The 18988-nt window shown below is 38.0% G+C and overlaps 1 protein-coding gene across 1 annotated transcript in view; it reads right to left on the bottom strand.

Moving 5' to 3' along the window:
- The window catches only part of WARS1 (tryptophanyl-tRNA synthetase 1), a 26629-nt gene extending 7641 nt beyond the window's left edge, over positions 1-18988 (bottom strand). The window contains exons 1-10 of the mRNA XM_075151090.1: positions 18714-18988; positions 16954-17009; positions 13975-14191; positions 12676-12883; positions 5714-5822; positions 4848-4967; positions 4061-4243; positions 2635-2735; positions 1270-1382; positions 3-176 (exon numbers count right to left, since the gene is read on the bottom strand). Coding sequence (XP_075007191.1) covers positions 3-176; positions 1270-1382; positions 2635-2735; positions 4061-4243; positions 4848-4967; positions 5714-5822; positions 12676-12883; positions 13975-14088 — 1122 coding nt within the window. The 5' untranslated portion in view covers positions 14089-14191; positions 16954-17009; positions 18714-18988. The remainder of the gene's footprint in view (positions 1-2; positions 177-1269; positions 1383-2634; positions 2736-4060; positions 4244-4847; positions 4968-5713; positions 5823-12675; positions 12884-13974; positions 14192-16953; positions 17010-18713) is intronic.

Genomic DNA, 18988 nt, shown 5'->3' with positions numbered 1-18988 from the left:
ACCTTTGTCTTGATTTGTTTGGGTGTATCAGTGAGGAAGATGGAGGAGTTTGGGTCACTAGCACTCATTTTTGTCTGTGCTCCTTGCAGGGCTGGGAAGAAGACTGAGTGCAATAAGGCTGGTTTAGGCTGTCCGATTCTAGGTGCTACATCCCGGGTCATTCTAAAATAAGGATCCTAGAACAACCATCAATAAAAGCACAGAATAAAGCTGAAAAATGTGATTTAAAAGCTGATTAGTGCTGACTCATTCATGCCTTAACAGGTGGTCTCAAAAAACAAACCACCCAACCAACCACAAAACGTTTCAGAACCTACTTCCAATCCAGTTCATCCAGAGGAAGAAACAAACAAAATCCCATTTTTTCACTTCCATGGTTTTGCTGTACACTCTGATTCCCTCAATTAATAGGCATATTTACAAAGATTTACATGAATTCAAATAGTTGTGAAAACTATGCTTAGTACGCCTGGAGGTAGATGCAGACTAAGATGCAAGCTTCCTCACAAAGCATTTAACAGCGAGCACAGAATCTGAACTAAATCAGTGATCAAGCTGGCAGTGCTGTGCTGATGATCTGACTTAAACCAACTGCAATAATATTACTACATAACATCGTAGCTGATAAATGTAATTACGTCACCTTCCAGTGACTGTCCCTGTGACTAAAATAGCCAAAGATTCAGACAGTGCAGAATTTGATTCCTAGAAACAATACTTATTTAAAGTAATGATGCTACCACTGTCATTCCTAGTTAATGTTCTTCCAACTTCTCTATATAGATCTAAATTGTTAAGCTTCTGCAGCCTTTCTGGCAAACTATTTTAATGCTTCTTTATTCTTACTGATAGAAGGTTTTTCCCTGTGGTTCAACGTAAATCTCCTGTGATGCAAGTTAAGCTCATTACATCTTGTCCTAGTTACCATGGAGATGGCCAAAAGTTTCTTCCTACCCCCATGTCAGTATACTTTTGCATAGATTTTACTGTCTTTGCTTTCATAGACGTCAGCTCATTGTGTACTGGGTCGAGATCAAGACAGATCCAAGACTGGCAAAAATGAGTATTGCATGAATACATGATTGTTGGATTAAGCCTTCATCTTTGTCAGGACACAGCACAACATCCTTTTATCTCTTCCAGCTTCTGCCCCAGAAAGGTGCTTGCAGGAATGTTTTACAGATGTTTCAATACACCACCATGAAGCTTGAATGGTACATTACAAAAACGAATCCATGAAAAACAAATTAAGTAATATGATTTTCTTACCTGATCGATAGCACATGGGATAAGACACTGAATGTTCTCCTTGCCGTTGAAGATCTGTGGAAATGATGAACTGAAGGATGGAGCAGCTTGAATAGCAGGAAAGCTGATCTTTCCTAGAAAACAACATGTTTGGAAAAGCTGAGAAGCCAATATAAGCAATGATAAATAGAGAGAACTTTTTGAAATTTGTAAAATGCACAAGTGAATCATTCAGATACTCAGTTGAAGACCAACATCTATCTTTATCAAGCAGTATTGCCTTATCTGAGGAAACTTTTTCATCTTTACCTTCTATGATGTCATCAAACCTTCAACTAACATAGAAACTAATGAAAAAAGGCAGGCTGTGATCACAAAGGTGTCGGAAAAAGTTCATCAGTGCATACTCTCTTCATCATTGAACTATCTACCCTTCCCAGAAATACAATTGACTATATCATCACTCTGAGCTGCTCATTTTTTTCTCTTTGTGAGAGAATGACTATAGAGCTACTTATCAGGCAAGTTCCCCTCTGAGATCTTAGAATCATTGCTATATGCATGCCGTACTCGTGAAGCATCTCAGATGTGTCTAGTTTTCTTTTTTATACAGTGCTTAATCACAGGGTGACCAACCTGCTTCCCTGATCAAAATCCTTTCAGAACAGAAAGCAAATAGCAGATTTTTCCAAACGAAGTTATTATCACAATACCAACTTTTATTAGAGCACCGTTAAAACAAGTAGGAACCTGTTCCTTGGTTACAGTGAAAGCCAAAAAGCTGTCACTGGCCCAATTACTGGTCAAAGAATGATGTTAGTGCTCAGGAACATCAAGGTTTTAATGCCATCTTTGACACAATCTTTTTTTGGCCAATGTGACAGAAATCTGCAATTGCAGTGAAATGGAAGACAGAGCTACCCAGCACCTTGATAATTAGGCTTTTGAGCGCTCCTTAACTTTTTTCATATATGTATACGTGTGCTTGTATTAATATAACTTTTTCTGAAGATAGAAGCTTCTATATAAATTTGGCATAGAAATTTCTAGGAGGCATAATTGACTATAGCTGCAATCACTATTTAAAAAAAAAAAAAAAAAAAGAATAGTTCTCTATCCTGGGCACTTCAGCGTTGGTGTTTTGTACTCTGCTGTTACTAAGGCCAAAAAGGTAGATATCATGCTAGAAATTTCACTGTAAAGTGTTTTTCTATACTGAAGGAACCATAATAACACTCTCTTAGAATCAGCCTAGAAACATGGATCTTCTTGTTTTTTCTATCCATTTAATGAATGGCAGATACTAATCTCTTTAAATTATTACTTAAATAGTGCCATAGAGAGTGAAAGCAAGCGTCACTTCTAGTAACTCATATTATTTCCTACCAATGCAATCACTGTCTGTAAAGCCAAAGATTCCTTTCACTTGATTAAATGTAACATGCTTCTGAACTTTGACAATGTTTTTGTAGAATCCGGTACTTGTCCTGTGAGAAAGAAAGTGGAAAAATAAAATGAGAAGAGCAGAAAAGTGTAGGTAGAAACTTTCATGCCAAAAGCTGAGAATGTCAAAAAACCTGCAGGATTAAATCTCAGTGTTTTGGACTTTTTGTGGCCCATCGAGATGATAATTGGAGAATTATTTACAAACAAGAATCTTATGCCTTGGAAGTTTTACTTATTGTTCCCTCCCCCCAATATTTACTGCAAACATTTTTTGCCACAATTAACTGTCTAAACCCAGAAGTATTTTGATTTGGAAATGGTGCCCAAATGCCTCACAGAGCCTGAAGTTTACTTATCCTTATGCTTCTCTGTGAACTCAGGCAACCTGAATGGATCATGCCTTCTGTGTTGCCTGGTATCCCCAGTGTGCATCCTATACAGGACACTGCGGTTCACCAAAGGAATAGTAGCTCAAATCCTCCAAATTCTCATTTTCTACAGGCTAAGTTCCCTGGTTGGACTTTCTCTGTCACCAAATCATCATCAGCATTTCTAAATCAAAAATAGCTCAGCCACTTCTTCCTTTTTTATTTCTGCTGAAGAGCTGAAGCAAAAGAAACAGCAATTCTGACCTGTCCTCGTTCAGCCACAGGGCAGATCTGTGTTAATGTAACTTTTCTAAGACAGGAAAGTCAGGGGAGTGAAAGGAGGAAAAACTGCTTTGTAGGCTCCACATTCTGGGGGCTGTACGTCATACAGTTTGTCTCTAAAACATATATTCTCTCCTCCAAGTCTTTAAGGAAGCTCATCACTCCACATGGAAGAACAAAGGCCAAAACTTCAGTCCTGAACTCTGCCATAAAACTTCTTTCTTCTGAGAAGGCAGTTCCAATAGCAGTTTCTTTTTCTTAAATCTTCTTTAAACTTTAATCAAAGTTCAAATAAAAATCTTTCATGCTGTATTATTAAATTAATTGACCAAAACAAGTTGCTGAAATGCCTTTCATTAATGCAGATAAAGTGTAAACACATCTCAAACATTTTGATACCATCTTAAACAAATCAATCTGGAGGTTTCTTCGTGGTTTAGGTATTTTTACAATTTAGCTGGTTTAATACATTTTTCATCATTTAAATTTAAGCATTGCACACACAAGTACTTGTTCATATGTTATACAGAAGAACGACAATAGTATACATACAAAATTTTAGACAGCAGAAAAGTTAGTAAGTTTCTACTTTAAGTGTTGTAAAACTTGTCTTCAAATTTAGATACAGTTATTAAAACTTTGCTGGCTGTCAAAGTTGGAGAAAAAATGCAGACACTTTTTTTTCATTACAATGCCCTAAAGAAATTTATACTTACCCCAAATAGTCTAAATCAGAAAATATAAAGGTTTTATTGATGTCAAAACCACATGCAATGATGTCCTTTGCATTTTCTCTAGCATACTCATATGCCTTCTCAGTTGTCAGGTCCTTCCAAAGGTATTTCTCATCATCAGTTAACTGTATAACTAAGGGAACATCAAATACTTCTTGCAGCCACCTAACAAAAGCAGAAAGATTTTATCTCAAAGTAAGTTGAAATGAAGACATAAGTCACGCAGCTAAAATATTTTTATACATTTAAACAGAAGTATATAAAGAGGTCTGCTTCTCTTTTCTTTGTATGCATATGCAGTTATGTTTATGTGAACAGAATTAAACATTTTATACAGATTATAATGACAACTTACCTGGAAAAAAGACTCACACTTACTGTTTCTGTACATATGATAGCAGTCACCATTTGCAATGGAAAGAGAATTCAAAGAGACTTTTTAGCTTGTTGAGTCCAATTTTTCCTGCTGCTGCAGGCATTGCATCATACAGTAATGTTACTGAGTCTCATCACAAACTCATTTTTCAGAAGAACAAAAATTCTAGAGTGCCACATGGCTTGAGGGTGCAAGGAAGAAGGCTTTATGGTGATGCAGGGATTATCATCATTTTAATGAAAAGGTAACATTGCATTGTTTAAGTTCATTAATATTCACCTCAAATAAACAGAACTCCTTGCAAAGTATCATTTTGGCAGTTCCATAAACAGCATTCAACATTTCCTTAGAAAAAAAATGTTTTGATTAATACAAATGGTAGAAATAACTTACTTCGTGAATATAAATGGGATAAGATGACCAACATGCATTGCCTGAGATGACGGTCCTCTGCCTGTATAAAGGTAAAAGGACTTCTTATTTTCATAAGCATCAAGGATTTGGTCCATATCTCTAACGAAAAAAACAGAGAAAACATGATACAACTCTTTAGGAAGAAATATCTACAGCAAACAGCTTCTATTCAAAATTTGAGTGCTTTTAAAGCCAAACGTATTTATAAATAAAATAGAATATGTTAAGGGTCCTAGAAATAAAAAGGTTTTGTTTGTTTGTTTATTTAATTTAAGAAAAGCGTTGTGTCCTTCAGTCTCCATGAAAAAAAACCTCGAAGAAAAATTAAATTATGCCCTGAATCATGCTCAGGTACTTACTTGAAAAGTGCTAGCTGCCATGGGTCAAAAGCCCACGCATGCTAACAATTAAACATTGTAGATGACTGGCAGGCTGGTGCTTAAGATTATTCTCTGAGCCTTTTTTATGTAACAACACACATGCATACATCCACAGGCCATGTGGACCCTTGTTGAAATCAGCAGTGACACCATATAAGCCCTGGGGTTCTTTGCTAGGCCAATTCCTCCGTCTGGCTGCTAACGTAGAGTCAAAATGGAACCTGTACAAAGCAAAGATTCCCTGCACATTTCTTCTTCAATTTGGGATTAGTGAGGACATATCAGAAACTGATACAACCAAGGGTTTCAAATGTTGCCAGGGTAAATGTGCAGTAGTTCATGCTAATTTCAAATGACACAGTTTACCTTGGTGTAAAAGAGCATAGTCTTTCGCTGGTTGTAGGTTTCTCCCAATAATGCTCACCTAACTGAACCTTTTTGAATTTTAAACCAAGAAAAACTCACCTGTGAGAAAAAAAGATTCCTCTACGTAGAAAGCGGTGAGGTTTTTGCCCAATAGCTCTTTCTATTCGATTGATCAGATCTGTGTCAATTTTACTGCTGCCAAACCGAACTATAATAATAAAATGTAAAAAAAAAAACAACAAAAAACCAAATAAGAATAGCTACAACCAGATCTTGGATTTACGAAGAACATACTAATGCAGCCTAGATTAAAAAGGACATCTCCTTCTTCAAGTCTTGGTAAAATGGCTAGACTTTCCTGATTCTTGCCTGGAGTCCCAGCAGTCACCTCTGGTACTAACTCTATGCTAGGAGGCCCAGTCTCTTCACAATCTGTAGTATTGCTCCATCCACGACTGATTATAATCGCAGTTTCCTTATAGCAGGACTATTGATATTCAGAACAAAAAAGCATTCCAAAGAAACATATTTAGGTCAATAACTTGGCCTCTGGAAGCCATAGGATACAAATGGCTGTGAGGCTCTGAATGTTCTTTTAGTGGTATCTAAATTTTCTGCCCTCAGATCACATGGTTTTTCACCTTCCAAACCCAAGTACTCTTCTGCAAACTTCATTCTTCTTTTATATAGCTAAGATTACAGGCACTGCTCCCCTCAAGAGGCTTGAAAAGGTAATGCATAATACTCTTCATTGCAATCAAGTAAGACTTACTATTTGGTGGTTTAGGAAATCAGCTGATTAATAAAACAACATTTTCAGATGTAGTCATTTCATTGAAGAAAGGTTTTGACAGAGTGAAATCGCAGTATTTTTTCCTATTCCCAATAAAACTGAACTGGGGAAATCTTTTACTTCTTCAGTAAAGCTTCCTATACTCCAATCCCAATTCTTGGACCCTAATAAGCAGGTCAATGCTCCATGATTTGGACTTGATCAAAAAAATCTAGACAAGAATCTACTCTTCGCTACTATTCTGCTCTACTCAGCATTAGAACAACTTGCACTATTAGTTATTGGGATTGCCAAAGTATTCAAGAGAACAAAACAGAGACTCTGGATGTAAAAATACATTTAATATGTACATAATATCTACATCCATTTATTCTCAGTATCTTATTAAAAAGAGACTACACTGGCAAATTCCCTGATTATAAGACACATATCCACATGGGATAAGCATTTAGGGTCTTCCTAGCTGTAACAGGAAATAATCATTCCACAGGAACATATGCATGACATTTGACAAATTTCAAATATTTTGAGTTTCCTAAGGAAACTAGAAACAGCAAAATTAATTTTAAACAATTCATTATGCAGCTATAACTATAACTTACATGACTACTATACTTCTGCCCTGTGGAAAACACCACAATCGCTTTGAATGCCCCACATAGAATCAGGTTTACTTTGAATTCCCTCCTTATGCATGTTCCTGCTTCTAAATTTTCAGTTTCTTTTTAAGCCAAAAGCAAGTAACATATTAAAAGCCTTCCTGCAGGGATATTGTAATTAACTGAAATGTCCTTCCAAAGACTACAACTTCCTACTAGAGCAGGTGAGCTTCTAATGTTACATCCTGGCGCGCAGTAACAATCCTTAGCATAACAGTTTACACCACTGGACAACAGAGAGACTGATTCCAGCTGGAGGCAGAGCTCTCTACCTGTGTTGGTTACCCAATGTACTGCCTTGGGAATGCAACTCATTTTACAAAGAAAACTAACTCACAGGGGCAGCAGGGAATATTGAGCACGCTGGGGTAATTTGAAAAGCTGAATATTCAGACACCCTGGGCTTATTATACTAGGCCAGACTAATCACTTCCCCGGAAAAGGGGAAGGAAGAAGGCCTTCCAAACCTTTACAGCACAGGTTTTCAAAGCACAGCAAGGAGGCTATTTTCAGTCCATCAAGGCTTTGCATACATCTCAAAAAGGACTATTTAAATCAAGGCCAACCTAATCATTGAGACTGCGGTGCTCACAAGGGATTTATGAGGGATGGAACAGAAGAGTCAGACTAACATGTACCCTGGAGCACTGGGATGCTGAGAAGCCCGGAGTACAGGGAGTTCCTCTTCTACACTCTGGCTGAAAATGGGGATGTGTGTTTAAGTTTGTTGTTATTGAACTGCTGAACTATTTGTTATTTTGTTATGTGAACTATTCACTGAACAGCCATTCACAAACAAAAATCAGGAATCCCCACTGAAAGAAAGACTCAATCTTGACAGGAGGGAAAAGTGGTGACGTATCCAATTTGAGCATCAACTTGGAGGTAAGCATTTCTGCTGTTCCAGACCCTCTATACCCATTTCATTTTCTTCTAGAATTACCGGTTATGCATAGCATTACTATAAGGCTGTGTATATAGTCAGTAAACTTAAGTTAGTAGGAATTCCTTACTAAATGTGAGGGAAAACTAGGGCTATTATGCACCATTATCCAGTGGGAAACAAGTTCCTGCTTACAATTGTTCATTCACTCCAGGTGAATCAAGCAGGATATCATACAAGTGAAGCACCAGGCCTATCCACTGACCTGTTAAAATAAATGTCACTAAAAAAGATGAATGCTGGTTCATGATTCAGCAAACACTGCTTTAATCCGCAAGTTTTCCAAGCGTTATCACATCTGCTTGTCCTAAGTAAACCTTAATTACTGAATTAATTTCTTCCTAGCAAATAAAATACATTACAAAATGGCAAAGTAATTATAAACTGAATGAATGCTAAAAAGAGACCAAATGAACATGAAAATATTTGATTCAGCAGAACAATAGCAACTGGTAAGAGGCTAATCTTACAGAAGCAGAAAACATGAGAATGTCCCAGACTAATTGGGGCTAGCCACCCTAGAAATATTTCTATACTGTCATAGAAAGTGATTAAAAGCTCTCTGATATATAGAACACTTTACTGGAAATGCATAAATATCCTTATTAAACATTCACAGACTGCACAACTCCCTTGTCTTTGTTTATCTTCATCTTTCCCATTAAAAAATTGGATAGTTTTTCCCTACCTATTTCCTCTTATTCCTCTTATTGGGACCTTCAATACATTTTAGACTCTCTATCCACTAAGAATCTGCCTTCCTAAACAGCTTCTGACAAGGACACAGTCTCCACTCCTCAACAAGCTTTTAAAAAATTCTTAGCAGGCTTTTGATCTCTAGTGTTCTAGCTTTTACCAAAAGACAGATTTCAACTGGCTGTACATAAGAAGTCCTGAGAGCTGCGTTTCAAAAGCGTATTTGCATTTGCTGAAAATTTATTGTGTACTTTTCCCCTTTGCCATTGCCATGTTATATTTGCGTACAGAAAACTAATAACGTACTATTTGTTGTACAGTAACTTTACTGACCAGGCCAGTCTCAATAATCTTTGAACAGTCATGGCAACTGGGAGAGGTTCCTGGGGGCTGGAAGAAAGCAAATGCCACTCCCACCTTGAAGAAGGGCAAGAAGAAGGAACTGCGGAACTACAGGCCTGTCAGCCTCACCTCAATCTCTGGGCATGTGATGGAGCAAATAAACACGGAAACCATTCCCAAACGTTATTTAAGACATGAAGGTCACTGGGAGTAGTCAGCATGGATTTATGAATGGGAAATCATGCCAGACCAACTTAATAGCCTTCTATGATTATATGACTAGGCTAGCAGATGAGGTCAGAACAGTGGATATTGCTTATCTCAACTTCAGTAAGGCTTTTGACACCCATCTCATTCTCATAGATAACTAATTAAGTCTGGACTAGATAAAGTGAAAGTGAGGTGAACTGAAATCTGGCTGAACTGCCAGGCTTAAAGGGTTGTGACCAGCAGCACACAGTCCAGCTGGAGCCCATCATTAGTCATGTACCCAGGGGGTTGGTACTGCGGCCAATACTGTTTACATCTTCTTTAATGGCGTGGATGACGTGACAGAGTGCTCCCTCAGCAGGTTCGAAGATGAAACAATACTGGGAGGGATAGCTGGTACAACAGATGGTCGTGTTGCAATGCAGAGGGACCACGGCAGGCTGGAGAAATGGGCTGACAAGAATCTCATGAAGTTCAACAAAAGGCAATGCAAAGTCCTGAATCTGGGGAGGAATAACTGTACAAGCAGGGGGCCAACTGGCTGGAAAGCAGCTTGGCAGAGAAGGACCTTGGTGTCCTAGGGCCCTGGTAGATAAGGAATTGAACATAAGCCAGCAATGCACCTCTGTGTCATTGAAAGGTCAATGGCCTCACGGGCTGCATTAGGAACAGGGTGCCAGAACATCGAGGGAGGTGAACCTTCCCCTCTACTCAGTGCTGATGAGACACATCTGGAGCATTGGGTCCAGTTCTGGGCACCAGTATAGGAGGGACATGGACATATTAAAGTGAATCCAGCAAAGGGCCATGAAGATGAAAGGTTTGGAGCATCTGTCATATGAGGAGAGGCTGAGAGAGCTGGGATTGCTGAGCTTGGGGAAGAGAAAGTTCAGGGGGGATCTTATCAATGTGTATAAATATCTGACTAGAGGAGGAGAGGGAGTAATGAAGATAGCACCAGACTCTTCTCAGTGATACCCAGTGAAATGACAAGAGGCAATGGACACAATTCGAAATAAAGGAAATTCCATTTAAACATAAGAAAAACCTTCATTTTATGCATGTGGTCAAATATTGGAACAGGTTGCCTGGAGGTTGTGGTATTTCCGTCCTTGGAGATACTAAAAATCCTACTGGACAAGGTCCTGAGCAACCTGCTCTAGTTGACTCTGCTTTTAGTAGGGGAGTTGACTAGATTATCTGAAAAATCCCCACCAACTTCAACCGTTTTGTATCACTGGCAATATTCAGCTCACTGAAGTATCAGCAGGGTTAATGTACAAAGCTCTTTCTCACTCATCCCTCTGCTCTTTGCTCATGTTCAAACAAAAACCAATTCTCTAGGGAGAATTTTCTTTCTACACATCTAGTACTTAGCTAACAGAACCTTTCTTAGCTAAGAGAATACCTTTAGGCTGTTTTGTTGTGTAACCATACACTTAAGTGCATGTCTAGGACAACCATTTGAGAAGAATATCCCTTTTCAATTACATCGTGCTTTTAGCACTTTCATTTCTTCTATGTTTGAGTAAACACAAACACACTGGCAACTTTCTCTAGTACCACTACTAAATAAACAGATTATAGGTGGCACAAAAATTTCCTTTACTGTAAGACCTATCAGATGTCAAGTACTTGGACAAAACTTTTAATTATTATTTTTAAAAGGGGGGGGAAGAGGAGGAAGTTTATCAATAGCAAGCAGTAACTCTTTCACTTCCTGAAGTGGCTAGGCTAGCATTCTTTGAAAAGTTTCCAACAAATCACTTGGAACAAGCAAAATGACTCATCCACCAAATTCCCCAATCTGCTAGCAGTGTAAATAAGTAAAAATCCTTCAGCCCAGCCCACCACTGTAGGGTACATCAAAAGGCCATACATATACACACATACACAAACTGTTACTGGAAAAAAGGACATTGCTGTTAGGCTTCAGCATGGCTTTAGAGAATTGATTTATAGTGAAGTCATGCTAGTCATTCTCAGAAAGACCTTGAGATTGTGCCAACACAAGTATTCGGCTCTTCCCACTTTTCTACAAGACTTAAACCCCCCGAGAAAACAAAAAACCTTCTCCATACCTCCTACACAAGTAACAAGATGATGAGAGATCTTGTCCATTTCTAGATTCTAACAATTATCTTTCTTCCTTCTCCCCCACTGACATGTATTTTTCACAGAATCATAGATTAATTTAGGTTGGAAAAGACCCTTGAGATCACAGAGTCCAACCATAAACCTAACACTGCCAAGAACATGGTTTAGTGGTGGACTTAAGTGCCACGTCTACACATCTTCTAGATGCCTCCAGGGATGGTGACTCCACCACTTCCCTGGGCAGCCTGTTCCAATGCTTGACAATCCTTTCGGTGAAGAAATCCTTCCTAATATCCAATCTAAACCTCCCTGGCACTTTTCTTTGCGCAGTTCTCCCTTTCCCTTTTTCTTTCTCCTATTACCTTCTGCACATACATTTGACATAATCTTACAATAACATCACACCAAATTAAAAGAATGCTGACACTAGCAACTGAGCTCCCAAAAGCAAAGATATGGTTACTGCCACATAAGAGTGTATGTTCTATTGTGAGAAACAAGCTACTACGTGACACCAGCAATGTACCTCTGTTAAAGAATTTTCACTGAGGTACTAAATATGAAGATTGACAATAATTAAAAAAAAAAAAAAAAGCAAACCCAGTAAAAATTAATGAATAGTTCTCTCACTTGTTTCTATGCTGCTAGACTCAAGCTACAAAAACAGTGGACTGCAAAACAAATAAGGAAATTAACTAAACCCCTATTTCTTAAATTACAAAACACTGCAAGTTTTGTAACATCCCTGTCTAAAAAAATTTCCATTACATGCATGTTTTTCCAATTTGATGCATCTTTTTCATCCCAGCCAGCACTTGGTTGCTTGATAGTGTGTCTTGTGAAGGAGTCATTACACTTATAGATTTCTGCATTAGTTTTGGATCATCCCTGCTCTCCTTAATTCGGAAGTCAAGGCAGATGCGGAGAGATGGTATGAAGAATCCTACAGCCTGGTCAGAATGCTCTAGGCTCTAGCTGTTCTGCATCAGTGACTGAAGATGCAGATACTCAGTCACAGGGTCTTCATTAACATAAATTCTACTAACAGTTCTTATGCCAAAAATCAAATTGCGAGTAAAACTTTTCAGTTTAAAATAAAAGTTCTTTGCAAAGTATTTAAGTCTTCTATAGGAGATCCCTGCGTGGGACATTTTCAATTCCTACAGCAAATTCTTTAGACATGTGAATGCTAAGATTAGACATAAATTAAATTATACCTGTGATGATTTTGATCGGGATTTGTTATGAACCCTTGCTGTTTTTGTGGTCATTAGGGTCACTTGACATAAATTTCTTAGTAGCAGTGAAGAAAGAGTTATACCTATGAGTTTGTCATAATCCACGCCTTTAGCATTTGATGTCTGCACTGTCCAGGGGTCCACAAAATCCTCGTCCTCTTCTTTCGTTGTACCATTGTTTATTAATACAAGATCTCTTGGAGGCAAGCCTGCCTGATAATCTTGCCCTGTTGTTGTTTTATATGACAATTTTAATGATAATAGCATCCTCACTGCTGCATCAATTTCATCCTGAATAAAGGAAAAAAAGCTGTTTGACTTAACATACTTAAGACAGACAATTACATTACTGTCCCAACCCTTCCAAATCCTACCTCCATGCTTTGACTTGAATTGCATTATTCATAAAGTCTAAGCCTTTATTTACATGTTTGCAGCATCACTGCCAAAGGTAAAAGAAAAGCAAATAGCAGGTGACCGTTTCCTAACCAGCAGAATTTAGAGCATCACCATTGCCAAGATATTTGAAGCACCTCTGTCTCACTTTTCAATTTCTGCCTGAGGAAAAAGAAAATGCTCACTTGTTTTTCAGAGGTATAACAAGCTTTACATTTTAAGCACGAATTTCTAAGATATATAAATACAATATAAATTATTATCTAATTTACTTTACAATGCTTTTAGTGGCTCACCTTAAAATAATTTATTCATTACAATTTTTTGACAGACTTGAAGACAAACTAGAACAAAAAGTTCTTTACAACTTTCAGCTTTAATACAAAGCTATTGTAACATCTCGTGCAAGCAATAAATAGATCAACACTTCATTTGACTCCCAGTTTTCAAGGCTTACTCCCACAGGCAATACACTAAGAAATCCCATATTAAAACTGAGCTCTCTTTGCCAACATAGTGATGACAGAATAGGGAACTTGAAATTAATGGCAAATGACTAAATTAATTAAGGGAGATTAAGCAGGCACTGTCAGTTCAGTTACAGGAAGACATATTTGCTAATATGTGCAATAATGCACGGAGAAAGAGATTTTAACAAAGAATCTAAAACCAGGGCAGAATACAAGTGATATAAATTTCACTTGAAAACCAAATACCTTGGATCCCATCACGTAGCATGGCAACTGGATGAAGCAGACTTCTAAGCCTACGACTCTTCTTACTTCAGCAGTAACAACTTTGCTCTGGCTAGTGACCACCTTACTCCAGTTATGTCCACAGTTCACAAAATGGACATAGATATTTTTTAACAAAATTTTTTTCTTACTTCAATACAAAATAGATCTCAGAACAATCATATTCTTCAGTGCTCTTAAAGACACACCTAACTTGAAAAAAGATGGGTTCAAAACATGAAATGGAAATACCTTTGGTGCTTTTCCTGCTTTCAGTGCTCTGACTTTCTCTCCTTGTTCAGTTACTCTTTCAAACAGCTGAAGCGGACTCAGAGATTTCAAATCACAGTTTGGACTATCAGCCATTTTGCCAGATTACAAAAGATCTGTTTATTTACAATTCAACTAAATTTAATGTCTTCCAGTTCTTTGGCTTGCAGATTCAAAACAGCAGCAACAACAAGGAGAACTGTAGGGCAAAAAATAGTGTCTTTTATTCTTTCATGTATATCTTGAAGATTAGATGACCAGAATAAGAATACAAAAACTATACTGATCCCATACCTAATTCTATTTATATCAGATTGATAAATGTGGAGACATTAACACAATGAGCTTCAGTTTCATACAGAAATGGACTGAGACTGACAAGAGTACCAAACAAATTTAGAGATCACTCTTAATGTTGTTTGTCTACGTATTTAACACTAGAACACCTTTTCAAAGTCAAACTCCTGACAAAAGTAATTAAATATATGTCTGATTCAGAGCATCTCAGAACAGTTGGTAGAGCTTATCTGATTCCTGATTAGTTAATGTTTTTGTACTACTTGATATCCTGACAAATTCTGAACGATAATGAGATTTTTATAATTATCATATGGAATTTTGTCTTAATTATATGTAATATAGTACTTCAGCCAAAGAAAGATATACAAGAGAAAAGCTTAGTCATTTTCTTTACTGCTTTCCTTCAGAGGTTTCAAAACACACTGATGATTAGTGAGAAATGCTGCTTTCTAAAGAACAATCAATCCTTGAGTAAGCAATAGGCTGTAAATTCAAGGAACTATTTGTTTCTCAGCAGTACGTAGGAAAAATAACCCTAGGAGATGGCTTAAGGTGATGACATGGCTGAGAATAATAACACAGCAGTCTTCCTATATCCAACATATACGTTGATCATGCTTCCACAAATGGGCTTCTCTCCCAGGCTAACATCTATAACATTGTATATATTAACAATAACATCATCTGAAAGTTTCTTCTATCAATTAACAGCAAACAAGACTTTGGAAAACTACAACGGCATACTTTACAGTACACTAACACAGAAAGTTAAATAATGCTGTTAAAATGTTAAGTATACAGTTTCTGTTATCAAATGCATCAAAATAATTTTCACTCTACATCAGAAATATCTTGATCTTTGTCCCATCAGTTATAATCTAAAACATTATAAATAAGCTCTGCTGTACTCAATTTTGATGAATACATTGAACACCTGTTAGTAATTTCCAAGACAGGAAACTCCTATAACATGGATTGCATTTAACTAACTCATACTTTACTACATATGCCTCTTATAAAGATGGCACAGCAATTCATAGTATCCCAGCAATTTCTTCCTCTATTTTTTCTAAAATTACCTGATAAAATGTCTTCAGATAATCTCTGATCTAAAAACAAGAGTTTTATTCATGTCTAAGGAATCCATGAATCTGTTATCAACCTGCTATGAGTGAAAATTCATTTCAACTGCAAAGGCAGAATTCCTTAATTTAAGAAATCCTTATTTTCAAAAATTATTCATGCTTAGCAGCTCTCTGTACAAAATGATGAGGTCTTTAGAAGTACATATGCTCTGAATCATTTTTTTGGTAAAAATTCAAGCATCATGCTCTTTAAATATTCAGAACTGAGGATAAACAAGCATTAACTTGATATGGGAAGAGAGTTTTAAAACCATTATGGTTCTGGTTATAGTGAGCTTGCCATATTTACATAGAAGAAAAGAAGTGTTAAAAATGGGTGAGGAGGACACCATCTGTCAGAAAAACAACATTGTAAGTGAAACTGCAACTATCTCAAATGAATCCATTTGGGATGAACATACCACAATAACAAGAGAAGCATATAGAGAATTATAAAAGAATTTCATAAAACCTGAGGCTGTTAAAATGAGATAACAGTGCAGATCCTAATGACAAAAGTGTACTGAGGGAGAAGTAAATTTTCCATGAAAACTATCATTGCAACTTGGCCAGGGTTGTGAAGTGCTGCCTCACAATCTGACGTGGTCGATTTATGCAATCACCCAAGCTATTGAATAGCTTTTTTTCTCGAGGAAAGTGGTGTCATCCTAATTCATAAACTAACGCTTATTTCACATGCACCGTATTCAGATGTGATAGTGACAAATGCAATGCAAGTTGAAAGAGCAAACTGATTTCATACTGAGTTGCAAACAGTAGTGTGTTGGAAACACAGCATTCGCTGTCATGCCATGCCCATGTCCACGAAGGGAGAACTCTGTGCCCAGTCCTACTGACTTGCAAAGGATTATGTCTCTCTGGAGAGACTCCCTAGCATGTTATTGATCCATGGTTATGCATGAAGCATGAATAGATTGAGTTTACAAGACACATATGTAACTGAAGTGAATCATAAAAGCCATTGATAAAAATCCACATTCATTTAGCTCCCTTTTCCCAGAATTAAAAAATGAAGAAACAAAAGCATGTACTAGTTGCATTAGCTGTTCAAGCAGTATTTCAAAGCCTTCCTTCAACAAAATAATCAGCCTAATCACAACCTTGGTTATATTTACATAGTATATAATTAAACTGCCATTGTAAAAAGCCTTCACCTGCCTAGAAAACTTAAGAAGGTTGCTTTGGTAACTTGCTGCTTACCAAAACATATCTATCATTAAGGCTTTGTTTGTCAGACAGCTGCAATATTCCCAGATTTCAGCTTCAGTTGAATAGCCTGAGAAAGCTGAGAAGTGTATACATCCACTTGCTAATTTAATTCACTTAGTCTATTAACACTGGTACCATACTTAAGATTACATAATTGATAAAATAAGACTGACTAATGTATTATCAGTGATACTTAAGTTTTTAATCTAATCTCGATCCCTTCAAGCTTGATTATTTGCAGTTATTTCAAAGAGGTAATTTAAAGCATATCAAACAATTCTCTGATGTATTTCTGCAATTTACTTACCTTCTTTTATTTGGATACTAGTGTTTTCCCCTTTTTCATGGGCACAAGATATTTAACTGGAAAAGAAAGTATATAGAGTAAATTCATATTAGAAAATGTTTATGAAGATTAACGCACACCCTATCTGTAGGAATATGCCAGTTATATCTACTGGCTTCAAATTTTACGAAATAGAAAAAGGTAAACAAGAATTATTCTTTGGTGTAGAACAAATTGTGACTTGGTGTTTTAACTTAATTCCTGAAAGTACATTCTTCCTGATAGATTGCCTCCATTCAGAAAGGTTGAAATGCCACAGCTGAGACTGAGCACACATACTGGAGAGCAGTATAACAGAAAGACTCTTTAAAAAGTTTGGAATATTACAGATTTAAGCTGAGCAAAGAATCCCAAAAGAAGGTGCATTTGCATTGAGAAATAGCAAAAGTAATCTAGTCACTGCAACAAGAGATGAGGATATTACAATTATAGAATGCAAAATATATTGACTATACTACCTAAAACTTATCTCTGTTTACCTCAGCACTGTCCTCATTTGCTGGTGGAATTCAAGCCAGGAATTCAGTAATATGGAACATAGGTCTTTATCTCTTGAAATTCATAAATGCAATTGTAAGCCATTTAAAAGAAACGACTGGATATTCTGCATTTTATCAGGACATGTTTTCTTGCTTTCTTATTGATATTATGAAAACTAACAGTCCCAGAAACATTAGATACCATATGCAAACAGATTTGGAGGAAAAAAATGATACATGGAAACAGGACCAGAGTCCAAGACGAACTTAAAAGCCTCAGTTTCACAGTATGAACTTGAAAGCCAAGAATTGTATGTCTTTTCTATCTACACAATGCATGGTAACTTGTAATGGGTACTGCTCTCGTGACTGTTTCAGAATATTAAATTGTCATGAGACAAAGTTCAAAAATAATCCTTGACATAGGTATCAGAAAACAACTGTATTCTCCTCTCTTTCCAGTTGGATGACAATCACAGATCTATGATCATTTTCACTGTTTGCTATCTGATCTGGCAAGTTGGAGACCTGAGAATCAAAGAACTGAAAACTGTTTTGCCTCCTGGAAATAAAACAAAAAATGAAAAGTGAAATTAGAGCAGGTAGTATGCACACAGATGTCAAGTGAAACATGCCTTGAGAAACATGCCTTGAGAAGTACTCCAACACAGGCTGCATTTTACAGTAGACCTACATTCCCAGTCACGGTAATCATCAATTTATGTATGAAAATACAATAAAAGTGTGCAAGATGATTCCCTGAGATGACCACTCTGCTACTCTCCTCCGAAGAAAATCCAATATGCATCTTTACTGTACTACAGCTGTTACGAGCTAAGCTCTTGTGCAGGAACGGTTACCATAAAATTAACCAGCAAGCTAGTGTATCTAACCCTGCAACACTTCCCTACCACACGCATGCCTGAGCAGGGCAACGCCAGCTCTGCCCTTCCTGGGCTGGGCCCCATTTTCCAGCGGCCAGGACTCCCCCCCTCCACCGTTTCCCAGGTAAAAGAGCTTTCTCTCCCGACCATGTGGCCACGGGGGCTGCGGCCCCGCACGGAGTGGAGGAAAAAGCCCTCAAGAGCATCGACGTTTCGCAAAGGGAGGGAGGAGATGTGCCCCGCAGAGACCCCCGCTCCCAGCGCCCCGCACCGGCCCAACGGGGGCGGCCATAACCGCCCAACGAGCCCCTCTCCCGCCCGCCGGGGTTTATCACCGAGGCCCCGGCCCGGCCCTCACCCGCTCGCCGAGGCCCGGCCCGGCTTGACTCGGCTCAACTGAACTCTCCTCACCGCTCCTCTGTCACTGCCATTGCATCACCCCCCAAACCGGCACGGCACTCACGACTTCCGGCTGGGAAACGCATACCACCGAAACCAGTTTCCCCCTGCCGCCTCTCCACCTACAGTCACCAGCCCAGCCAAGCCAAGCGCCCTCCACAAGGCTCACAGCGGTGGGGGAAGGGCTCCAGCTCGCTGCGGCCTGACCCCTGCGTTTCCTAACACGCCGTGCCT

The sequence above is a fragment of the Calonectris borealis genome, chromosome 5 (assembly GCF_964195595.1).
Source record: "Calonectris borealis chromosome 5, bCalBor7.hap1.2, whole genome shotgun sequence".
Lineage (NCBI taxonomy): Eukaryota > Metazoa > Chordata > Aves > Procellariiformes > Procellariidae > Calonectris > Calonectris borealis.
This window is presented reverse-complemented; position numbering and strand designations above follow the sequence as displayed.